Source organism: Mustela lutreola, chromosome 1, assembly GCF_030435805.1.
Source record: "Mustela lutreola isolate mMusLut2 chromosome 1, mMusLut2.pri, whole genome shotgun sequence".
Lineage (NCBI taxonomy): Eukaryota > Metazoa > Chordata > Mammalia > Carnivora > Mustelidae > Mustela > Mustela lutreola.
This window is the reverse complement of record NC_081290.1, coordinates 8226159-8238592: the sequence shown is the minus strand read 5'-3', so window position 1 is coordinate 8238592 and position 12434 is coordinate 8226159. Positions and strand designations below refer to the sequence as shown.

General features: G+C 39.7%; 1 protein-coding gene across 2 annotated transcripts in view; it reads left to right on the top strand.

Moving 5' to 3' along the window:
- Positions 1-11190, top strand: part of MTHFD2L (methylenetetrahydrofolate dehydrogenase (NADP+ dependent) 2 like) — a 129785-nt gene extending 118595 nt beyond the window's left edge. For both annotated transcript variants that reach the window (XM_059159144.1, XM_059159135.1), the window contains one exon: positions 9841-11190. In XM_059159144.1, coding sequence (XP_059015127.1) covers positions 9841-9953 — 113 coding nt within the window. In that variant the 3' untranslated portion in view covers positions 9954-11190. The remainder of the gene's footprint in view (positions 1-9840) is intronic.
- Positions 11191-12434: the final 1244 nt, after the last annotated feature.

Below are 12434 nucleotides of genomic sequence, written 5' to 3'. Positions count from 1 at the left end.
TATGCAATCTACCCTCACAGAGGAGGTAAAAGTTGAAGCACAGAGAGGACATCCCCAGGAACAAGAGAAGGGCTGCTGCCTCTTCAAGTCCTTCTTCTTCTTTTACACCTAAGGATGCAATTCTTTTGTAGTTGTTTCCCAGGGCTCCATACTAAAGTACAAATATCTCTAGATGGAGATTTTATCTCCTAGCATCTTGGTTTGACAATGGCAGGCTACCGACATCAGGCCTTGATAAGAGATTTGGAGAATCCTCCAAACAGCCTATCTAGTTTACACATTTCTCACTGTATGATAGGAATGTTTGGTGGCTTGAGGATAAAGGACTGGGGGGGGGGGGATGAGATGAGTACATGATGATTATGTTTTTCTCAAGAAGTAATGAAAGGGAGATAGTGTTAGTCTTTTTAGTTAGTACTTTAAGTAAAGTACTAGAAATACACATGGCAGTAATTCCTGCCTACTGAAAGGGAAACAGACACTGGTAAGTGATACCATCCATGGTCAGGAAGGAGGTTCCACAGATGGATCATAGACAAAGTTCACAGAAAGAAATTTCAGATTTTCATTTGGTGATTGATTTGCTATTTGACTCCATTGAATGCGTTCTGAGTGGAATGAGCATTATCTTCTGGGATTCACATCTATGAGGCAGGTAGCTAGATATATGGAGATTTGATTTAATGTAAGGAGAACATTAGAGGGGAAAAAAGGCTTAGCCACATTGCACATACAAATAGCACAGTAAATAGGTGAAGAATGTAAGTGCAACTTACAAAGCTAATGAAACCAGCACAATCCATCTAGAAATGTGGATCAGAGTCTCACTCTTTTACTCCATTAGGGGATTAATCCTGTCTGTCCTATTACTGACCCAAAGGGTGCTGAGATAATGAATGTCCTAATATATGTAGAAATCTTGTAGAAACCCCAGAATCAGGCAACCAGATAAATGTAAGAGGAAGCATAGTGAATTGCCTTTGGGGTCTCTGACTCCTTGTAGCCTTGCTAGAGTTCAGCAGTGAGCCATTCACTTGCCAAGGAGCCCTTTACTCTCTCTGGTTCATCGTGCTCATAAGTGTCATTTTTATATCAACCATATGAGAAAGTGGAGTGTTTTCCATCTTACCTCCTGAGTCATACTGTTTCTCCAGTCCTGAGCCAGTCAGGTTTTTCTGGTTGTTATTCATGTACTTCATTTTCCTGGAGCTTGTCTCCACTTCATTATAGTGGATGTGTTTGAGAGGTCATGTATAAATGGCCTGCATTTAGAAGCATGGGAAAATTCTCCAAGCATTTAATTGAGACAATTACACTTGTATACTAGAATGCTGAAATTCGTATGAGAAAAACAGGAAATTTTCATCTGCTGTTTTGCCACACGTAAGGAATCATTCCTTTTCCTTTTGGGGATAGAAGTTTGTTTTAAAAATTAGTTGCAAATCTGACATGGGTTATGGAGTACTTCCTCAAAAGTGGCAAAGAACTGGACAAAATGCAAAGAGAAATACAACAATATCACAGGAACTTGAGACATGAGTTCTTCCTCCTCTACTTGAAACTACATTTATAAAGCACAAATATATTCTTTGACTCTGCCAGAATAATACAACTTCCAAGGCATACCAGAAAATCAATTGTTTAGGTACATCTGGAAATTCCTTTTGGAAACTTTGGCATAGTATATAATGTAACAAAGCAGAAATTCACTATGTGCCGAAGAACTATTGAGTCTTCCTAACAGAGTACCTTAGGCGAGAGTTTGGAGTATTAAATCCAGACCTTAGGAACGTGGGAATACAATGTTTCCAGAGGAAATAATGGCACAGAATGGCAGGAGATACCCTGCCATGAAACATGGGTTGCTGTACCAAAGGTCAATGGTCACATACGTTTTTTCTTTTATTCTCACCCGAGTTGTTAAAAGACGTTTTGTTGTCTCTTATGTTGCTGTTAGTATCCTTCATGAGTAATCTTTCCACACCTTGTGATCACATGTCACCCCTGGATTTTTTTGAAACACATAGACTGGACACCTCATTTCTTCCATCATCCCTGTCATCACCTCAAATTTTAAACATGAAATAACCTAATCGCTTCTGTTCTGTACTTCTTGTTTTAATCCTGACCATGACACATGGTTTTCTTCAAGTAAGAATATTGGAAAATTGGTCAAGCCATACCCATCTGAATTCTTTATCCTGGACTGAAGCTAGGTACCAAAAGAAAATAGTCATCCACAGAGTGAAGAAAAAGGAACATGACAGATTAGCCTCTGGATTTTAGGGTAAAAAAGGATTTCTTGGATAATAATTTAATAATGTTCAAGGACCTAAAACTTTCTGAAAATGCAACATTAATTTCTGTGTCATTATGTGGAAATTATTAAGCAGTATACATTTTTCACTCCCAGTTTCTCATTTTATAAAATTGGTTGTTCCTACAGATAGAAGTAACCAAGTTTATTCACAAAAGACTTTCTTTAAAAAGTCATCCGGACACAATAACTACAGCTGCCATCACCCAGCTTAAATGTCCTGCCCCCTCCCTGAGGGGTCATGTAACCCACCCCCCCACCGCCCCACATCTCATTCTACTCTGTTTTCCTCCTGTGCTTAGGTCATAATGAACTTCTGTTAACTCCTCCATTGCATCAACTTCATTGTCAGATCAAACCTCCTTGCTTTTACTATTTCCTTATATCTGCATTGCATTCTCTCCTTTTTCTTACTCCTCAAGCATCCATCAGATCTGGAAGTTTCTGTCACTTTACAGAGCTTTCTTTGATGCCCATTTCTGATTCCTGTTCCCTCCTTGAGCTGCAGGAGAACCCGAATTTACTACCATCTTAAAAAAAAATACTTTAACCATTGCTCTTAGGTTAATATCCAGAATTTTACTATATTCTTCTGGGCTCTACAGGAGCATGACTCTTCCCCTTCATTCTTGCACAGACCTTGCCTCCCCTAACCAAGAACACTGGCTACATACCACCTCTTTGTTTCATGGGAAAGGTTGGATTTATCCTTCACATATCCTAGGCCTGGCCTAGATAAACACCACCCACATATGCAAGGCTCAGTGAGGGCCTTCTCACATTCACACGTGTGGCACATTTCATAGCCAGAGTTCAATTATTATTTGGGTGATTATCTTTTTAATATCCATCTCCTAGCTACACTATCCGCTTCAAGGGATAGTGGCTCTGGCTGTCTTCCTCAAGAAACATTTGTGGTGACTCTATCTGGGCCCAGCTGGAGCCAGTGTGGGAACAGTGAATAAGTTAGGAAAATATGCAAGGCTTGGGAAATAATGCCAGACCCGGGTGGAGGGCCAGATCCTAAAAGACCTTAATTGCCACAAGTATAAACAGTTTAGACTTTATCCTGAAGACGGTGAAGATTCATCAGATGTTTCAGAGCTGAAGTGATCTAATAATCTGTGTTTAAAAGAATCTGGCAGCAGGTAAGAGATTTTGTCTCTAAACCAAGAAACTATTATAGTAGTTTATTAAAAAAAAATACGACCAGGTATTTCTTCTGTCCCTATGCGCACGTCCCTGTGGCTATATGGCTTTACCATTCTTCTTATCCCAGGACTTTCAGTGTGAGTTTGACCACGTGACTTGCTTTGACTGATGGGGCATTAGCAATTGTGACTCAAACATTTGCATGTTGGGGTTCGCCTGGGGCCTGACTGGGAAACCAGAAATCCCCAAGTGAGGTAGCTTAACGAAGCAGTGAATTTCAACCACGTTTTAAACTTCCTCTTTGCTGCTGTTAACATGCATAACCCACTTCCCCTCAAGCCCCATTATTAGAAGTCTCATTCTAGCAAATGATTCTCAGTGGCATGCACCAGAATCATGAGGTGGGAGGAGGCATATGTCGTGTGACTGCGTCTCTCAGGAGGTTGGTTCCAGCATATGCTATGGCTGCAAAGGCAAGATCACTGCTGAGTTTCATGGGTCAGTCAGTGAACCGTTAACTCAGCCTGTGGAGTTAATGAGCACACAAAGGAAGTCCCATTTAGCCAGATCTGAAAAGGAAGAATGAATATTCATCAGGTGGAAAAATGCAGGAAAGGTATGTCAAACAAAGAGGAGAATGTGCAAAGGCAAGTCCTGTGTTCCCGAGTGACTGATTTTAAGTGGTCATCTCTTTTCTTTCTGTACAACTGAACATACTCTTTGATATTCTAGATCATGCTGGCAGAACTCTATCACCCTCAAGGAAATCTACAGAATTTACTTTGCAGTGTCTACAGTGTGTAGAGAGGTCACTGAAATAAATTGTCATGATAATCGTTGCCTTTCCTCAAAATAGTCCTTATTTGCAGAAACCTGCTTGAAGCATGGCCAAGTCATTTTCCTCTGAATCTCTTTCCCAGAGCAGATTCCATGCAGATAACAATAGGATCTGTGTTTACTGTCAGTTTCAGTAGCTCTAGAATCATCTTAATTCAAGATCTAATACATGTGCCCCCATTTTTTGAAGTTCATGTTGTCACTTTGCTTTTACCAAAAAAACTACGTTAGTTTCTGTTTTCGCTAAGTCAAAGACATCTAAATGAGGATTGTAGCTTTTCTGAAAAAAGAAATAAAGAAAAGGTACAAAGCAAAAAGTGTTAAGTATTTGCTTCACAGTGAGCATCACAGAGGCAGTGGACACACCAAGCTGCGGCGGGGGAGGTGGGGCACCAAGCTCCTTCTCTGGGACCTGCACTCAGCAGATCAGCCTCCAGCCACCAGAGCTGGGAACGGTGTCTGTGAGCATCCATGCTTAGCCCCATTTATTTTGTGCATCTGTTAGCAAGAGATGTCCTAAGATGTCAGGAAAGCCAAAGCGAGGTTATTTTTTAGATCTGGGCACGCTCAACATTTTTTCCATATAAATTAATGGCATAATGCTTCTTTGATTACACTATTTTGGCTTCTGAAAGGCTTCCTAGGAATGCTCTTTCTACTTTTGGATAGCAGAGGGAAGCCTGTACCTGCTTCTCATCCATACAGAATTTTTGGCATTTTTCTTCACACACAAATATACTCCCTCACACCTGAATGCAAAGTAAATAAGTCTTTGAAGGAAATTTTGCCTTAAAGTGCTTCTGTAATTCATTTCAATAAAGCATCTAGAACTCTTTCCCCCACATCTAATAGGATTAATCTTTAAAAGCATCATCTTCTCCAAGCAGGTGCAAACCTTTGTCTGCCCTCAGGGAAAGACCAGCCAATGAGAGATTATTCTGGTGACATAATGCTTGTTAACTTACTCTCTTGCAGACACAATTGGGGAAGATGCTTTTTAGAGCATCAAACGTATTGAATTTAACTCTTTCTCACCTGACTAATTACAGCTCACAAGCCACTTCTGCTGCTTCGTAAACATGTTGTATAGGACAGCCCTGACATAGTTATGCAAAATCACTAGACTAGAGAATTTCTTTTGAGCATTGACATCTGTACCAACTGACATTCCCTACCTTTCTTGGGAAATCAATACTTCCATATCCTGGTTCTTATGGAAATAAATGATACATTTATCCTAGCCAGCAGCAGATAAGCTTCTAGTTCTTTCTCAGATACAGATTCCCACGAAAATCAACTCAAAAGGGATAGAGAACTTTATATATTTTTTTTCTTTCCCATCAAAATCACAGCTGAGGGCACCTGGGTGGCTCAGTGGGTTAAGCCTTTGCCTTCGGCTCAGGTCATGATCTCAGGGTCCTGGAATCAAGTCCCGCATCGGGCTCTCTGCTCAGCAGGGAGCCTGCTTCCCCTCTCTCTGCCTGTCTCTCTGCCTGCTTGTGATCTCTCTCTCTGTGTCAAATAAATTTTTAAAAAATCACAGTTGACCTCTTGTGACTGTGTACTAACTCGATTTTTCATATTCCTCCACTTTATTTCAAAGATTAAAAAAATACTTGAAACAGCATTTGAATGGCCAGATATGTTCCTAGTGACATAATCTTCTGCTTAGTGAGCAGTGCACAGGGCTCTGTTGATGCAAATGAATGCTTCTGAGTATCTAGAGAAACCCTAGCCAGGGCAAGTGAAGACCCACCACCCATCACATAGTGTATTTCTATGAAGTGGTGGGCAAGACAAGATAAATGTGTGCTACTTTCTACTGGTAAAGAGTGCAGAAAAGTAGACACAAGGTGCAGATCTCAGGCAGGTGTGGTTTCGTGCACCAGCTTCTTCCCATCCCTCTCCCTCAACCCCAAACCTCACTTTTTTGAGCAAAAGAATGCAATAGTAAGCACATTGTGAAAAACCTAATTTGAAAGAGGAGTGTCATGATACCTGAGCAGACCCGTGGTTTATCTGATCTGACACCCAGGAAGAAAGCAAACTCCCGACTGCTCAGCCAGCTGTGTAATCGGAGGTGCTGTATGTAATTCAGAGATGATGAGCTGTGAGTACTCGGAGTAAAAATGTCGGAAAGTTACTTTGCTAGAACTTTCCTGTTTCCTTTTTCAGACTCCCCTCCAAACCCTTTGAGAAAACTCTGTTAATTTTTGGCTCATGAGTCTTTCTTGGGACTTTTCTACGTATTCAGGTCATGGTATTCCGGTTGCATTGGGCTGGGGTGCAATTATGGAACCGTAGAATGTTTCAGACCTGGCTGTAAACAGCATCTCTACCATATAAGGGAGTGGTATGTCACTCTAACTTCAGGGAGACACACTTTCTCTGTCTATTAAAATGAAATAATAATCCCATAGGAGTCTGAAAAACAATCTGAGGGTTTTGAAGGGGTGGGGGGGTGGGAGGTTGGGGGAACCAGGTGGTGGGTATTACAGAGAGCACGGATTGCCTGGAGCACTGGGTGTGGTGCAAAAATAATGAATACTGTTATGCCGAAAATAAATAAAAAATAAATTAAAATAATCCCATAGGAGTTATTTAAATAGTACTTATAAAGTTCTTGGCAAGTCGCAAGTATTCAATCAATAGTAACTATGGTTATTACTACTTTTATATATGCATTATTCCAAGCCACTTTACCTTTCAAAGTTGAAAACTGCATTATATAAAATGACTACTACCCACAGCAGATTCCCTGACATAAATTTTATCAACCTTTTGATTGTGAAATGAACCATTCTGTTTTCCCTTGAAGATTTAGTTGTACTTGATTCTTCATTTATCACATCATCCAGTTGTCTTTTATTTTTATCCATTAATATTTCAGAGTCAGAACTTTACAAATACATGATTTTAAATACTATCAGAATAAAGAATAGTATCATAGTACATTTCTTCTAGAGATTCATTGATATTTTAAGGCCATGGCTTTTCCAATTCTATAGTAAAGTTCCTGGAAGGCACTGGTCATGCAAATTAGTAGCTTGAGGTTTTCAAGCTAATTTTCAATTAGCTTAAACTAAACTGTTTGTATCCACTGACACATTCCTGCAAATTGATTTCAGATTTTAAATTTCAAGGGCTAGGGGCACTTAGGTGGGTCATTCAGTTAAGCATCTACCTTCAGTTCAGGTCAAGATCCCAGTGTCCTCGGATCAAGTCCTGCGTCGGGCTCCTTGCTCAGGGCAGGAGCCTGCTTCTCCCTCTGCCTGCTGCTCCCCCCGCACGTGCACTCACTCTGTCTCTGACAAACAAATAAAGAAAATCTTTTAAAAAGTAAAGATAAAAATAAATAAATCTGAAAGGCTATTACGTTCACTTCATCAAAATTCACTGAATGCCTGACCTGTACATGGAGAGACTCTAAGATGAAACCCAACGGTGACAGCACCCACCTATAAAGTCTTGGTTGCTACCATCCAGGTACCAATGCCTGGCAAAGGGAGCAGACAGCACAGTGTGTTAGTTTCCATGACAGAGTCGTGTATAAAGTTACCGGAAATACAGGAAGGGGGGCTTTTAATTGAACACTGGTGAGTTTTTGAGGAAAATTATAGCCAGGTAATATTTTATTGGCTTTCAAAGAATAATAAGGATTCTCTTATTTGGATAAAGTAGAAGAGTATTCCAGGTGGAAGGAATAGCCAGGGTAAAGGAGGAAAGGATTGCGGACTCATAGCTATTTGTGGGATGGCTACTGACCTAGGCTAGTGCTTGGTATTGGATGGATGTGTGGTGGGGGAAAGAAATGTTCATGTGTAGAGCGGCTTTTTGGAAAACTAATCTGTTACCTTCCAGATCATAAGTATTCTCATCTTTGTTACATACCATGAGAAAATCGATAATACATACTAGCGAGATTTTTTTTCCTTTTTTTGTGATGTCTTTAAGCCTATTTGTGCTTAAACGAAAGAACCCTATTCCTTTTTCTTCCTATGATTAAAAAAAAAATTCTAGTGTACTATTAGACTTCAAATAAGGTAAGTGTAAATTTTACAAACCCTATTTCAACAAAGCAGTATAAATTGTACAAAAATAATACTTGAGATCCAGATAACATCTGTTAGTTTTGATTCTTATAGAAGCATACACGAGCAAACTTGTAAAAGGCCATACATCTAAATAACATGTGACTAATAATGTCAGAGTATGCATTAGAGAAGTATTGTCGATGCTAACTTCGTGTAAGAGTTACCTGGGAAAACCTCGTTGTTCATCTTCACATGGTGAAGCATAAAACCATCGGTCAAAGCATGGAGCCATTCACGTGTGATAATGTGGGTGTGAAACATTCTTAAATAAAACTTGCTGAAAGTTCTCTGTCATTTTCTTTGAGTTTATTCACTGAATAAGAAGGCTGCATACCTTAGGACAAGACTATGTGTATATGCTCAGTAATTCAAGTATGTTCGGTGATTTTTATTAGAGGTGCACTGAAACGTATTATCCACACATAAGTGATGCTATTGTTAGAACAGGAATTCGTCAATTTAACAAATTATGTGTGCTGAACTGTCTATATCCTGTTCCCCCTTTGTGACCAATATCATGTATTTTAGAAGTAGATCACCGAATTACAGGTAGTTGAGTCCCTCCTGGGTTATAAGCAACTGCGTGGAGATTCAACCCACCTCTGAGGCTGATTAGATAACATACACAGGATTATCTCTCTAAGTGCGTGAGTGTTTATAGGCTACCTCATTCTGAAGTGTTTAGAGGTTCTTAGAGTTATTTGTGTAATGAAGGAAAATCCACTCTAGTCTCTTAAATTCATGAAACAAGGAGCCTGGAACAGGACTCTATTGCCATGACAGCCTATGTAAGCAAACCAGAATCCAAGCCTATAAATGCCTCAAGGTTACACAGTCAAATCCTGAGGACAACCGGTCGCAAGAAGCCAGTTGGGCTCTAAGTGATAGCCTATCCACAATGACCTTGCTTTATTTCCACCTCTTCTCTTGGAGTCTCTGGCCAGCTCCTCGCTGGTGGAGCACTCCTGACCACTTCCAGGTCGCTGCTGTCCAATACAGACTGATAAATGCTCAAATAAACTCTTAAAAACTTTTGGGGTGCCTAGCTGGGTCAGTTAATAAAGTCTGCAACTCCTATTTTTTTTTTTAAGAGTTTTAAAAAATTTATTTGAGAGAGAGAAAGACCAAAGAGGGGCAGAGGGAGAGGGAGAAGTAGATTCCCCACTGAGCAAGGAGCCCGATGTGGGTCTCCCTTCCTGGACCCAAGATCAAGAGTCGCAAGCTCAGGACACCTGGGTGGCTCAGGTGGTTAAGCATTTGCCTTCGGCTCAGGTCATGATCCCGGGGTTATAGGTTTGAGCCCCATGTTGGGTATAAAAATTACTTTTAAAAAAATCTTTAAAAATATGTTTTATATGCCTCAGTTTATCTTTTAACAAGTTATTTAAAAATTCTCAGGAAAATTTAAAAATAAAGATGGCTTTCTGTTTTCTCCGTCAGCTGTAAAGAAGAAGGCTGGCTTTATCACTCCAGTTCCAGGAGGTGTGGGACCCATGACGGTGGCGATGCTTCTGAGGAACACTCTTCTGGCAGCTAAAAAACTCATTTACTAGGTCACAGGAAAGAATAAAACAGAATGAAATCATGCTCCTTATTTATTTGACAAAGGGCAAACACCTTTATATTTTACTACAAAGCTATTTATTTCTACATCGTATTTATTTTTCATGGATGGAGTCGTCGTGGATCAGATGATTCATGCAACTTGACGCATTTCCTGCTCACAGATTTTGAGTTTTAGAGGAAAAAAAAAAAAAGAAAAACAAACAATTCCAGTGAAAACTTTGGTAACAGTGGTTTATTTTGTGAACAATATTTGTTCATAATATTAAACAATAAAGGGCTCATAATAAATGAATATATTTTTGACACAAATATCGCACACGGTATGCTTTCAACAGATGTCTTATCAGCCAAATGGGTGCCCGCGGACAATATAATTGAGATTTTGACATAAGCAGGCTCCATTTTTATATATTTTGTTTATTACATGCTGAAAAAGAGCTTACGTGCTAAAAGATAAAATATTAAAAGTAAAATCTTGATCTCATGTGTCTCCCAGATGGATGCTGTGAGGCATCTTAAGGAGAAACGATACTCCATTCAAGGTAAGAAAAGTAAACAAAGAAAGCAAAAAAAAAATGCAGTGCTGCTTAGAAAGGTAGTGGTCATTTCAAACTGTGAATGACTACTTGCCGTAGTAAAAATGTAATGAGAATATGTTAGGCTTACGTGTAATTTCTTTCTTCTAGAAAAATATTTGGATAATACCTCCCTTGAGGAATAATGGAAAATCCAAACCAAACATATAAAACAAAACTGTGGTTGTTTCTTCCCACAAATAGTAGAAAAATATGGTATAGTATGAGTGAGGACTTCATTAAAGAATGAAGGTTTGTTCATAGATTCGGAAATTAATAGGAAAATAATAGATTTATAATGTGCCAAAGCTAAACCTTAGACTATAACTGAAAATCTACTGCTTTGTTGCCCCCAATTCTTCCCTCTTTTGTTATGGCAGTTGAGTTGGTTCTCAGAGTAGATGCCACATTTCTAACACAATTTAAATTAGGAAATACACCTGAATGTCACTTGAAGGCTATTTTGAGACTACCCTACTCACTTAATTGTATTGTTTTCATGCCGAATGCCGGTGTGTTTATGTACCAATAACGATTCTTACCCAGTGCATGTTTTTATCAGTGCGTGCCCCTGATCAATTGTGTGAAAATAGTCTAGATACTTATAATTAATCATATTTCAACTGTATAATAAAAGTGATTTGAAGAATACCTGTCTTCTTTCTTCCTTAAGATATTTATGAGATTTTTTTTCATGTATTTGTTACCTCTTTCTTTTTTCATGGTTTCAAGTTTTTATTTAAATTCCAGTTAGTTAACATATAGTGTAATATTACCTTCAGGGATAGAATTGTTACGTATTTCTTTACCGCCTACTGGGGAAATGTACAAGTTTCTTCAGCATGCAAGGAAAGGTTCTATAGTCCATTCCAAAGTCAGTCCAGACCAATCTTTGTGTGGTAACCTCGACAGAAGTTTACATTCAATGCTCCCAAGTAAACATTTCAGAAAGGGCCCCAGACTCCCCCAAACAGACAAAACTGACCCAAAATACATGTACATGGAAAAGGTAAAGTCTGCAGTTTTGAGCTTACCATCCCCAACCCCCGAAAGTACAGCAGAAATTATTTTGGGAAGATTTCTGCCCCTTGGCTAAGCTAAAATTCAGGAGGGAATCTTTCTAGAGACTAAAATACTGGAAAAGAGAAATTGTTCTGATATTTGGTAAAAGTGGTAAGGAATAATTTATCCAAGACTGTAGCAGTGGGATCAAGGCGACTGCAATAGAAAAAAATTGAACTCAACTCCAAATACAGCAAAGATGGCTGTGGATCTGTATCCAATGAGCAGGGTAAGGGGATCAGTAGGTGGGAAATTACTCTAAGAGGAAATTGATTATATTTCAAGTGTAGGAAGACTCTTGCTAAACTAGCTTACCAGGATTCTTGCTGAAGGCAGGCCAGATATCAAGGGTAAGACAAGGGAACCTGATCAGATATTGGGGAGGGGGTCCTCCATAAACTGACTTAGCAGCATTCTTTGCTAAAACTGGGTTCAGCGGGCCTCGTCAAGATGACGACTCAGGAGTCTGACTGAAGTCCAGTTAAGAAGGAAGACTTTGTCAGCACATAACGGAGATAAAGTTGGTTCGTTGGTACCATGACTTCATTTATGGATATTTGGGGTGAGTAAAAGGTAGACATCAAAAAGATGACAGCCAGACGGGGCGCCTGGGTGGCTCAGTGGGTTAAAGCCTCTGCCTTCAGCTCAGGTCATGGTCTCAGGGTTCTGGGATCGAGCCCCGCATGAAGCAGGCTCCCCGCTGAGCGGAGCTCCTCTCTCTGCCTGCCTTTCTGCCTACTTGTGATCTCTGTCGAGTAAATAAATAACATCTTTAAAAAAAGGGGGGGGGGTGCCTGGGTGGCTCAGTGGGTTAAGCCGCTGCCTTCAGCT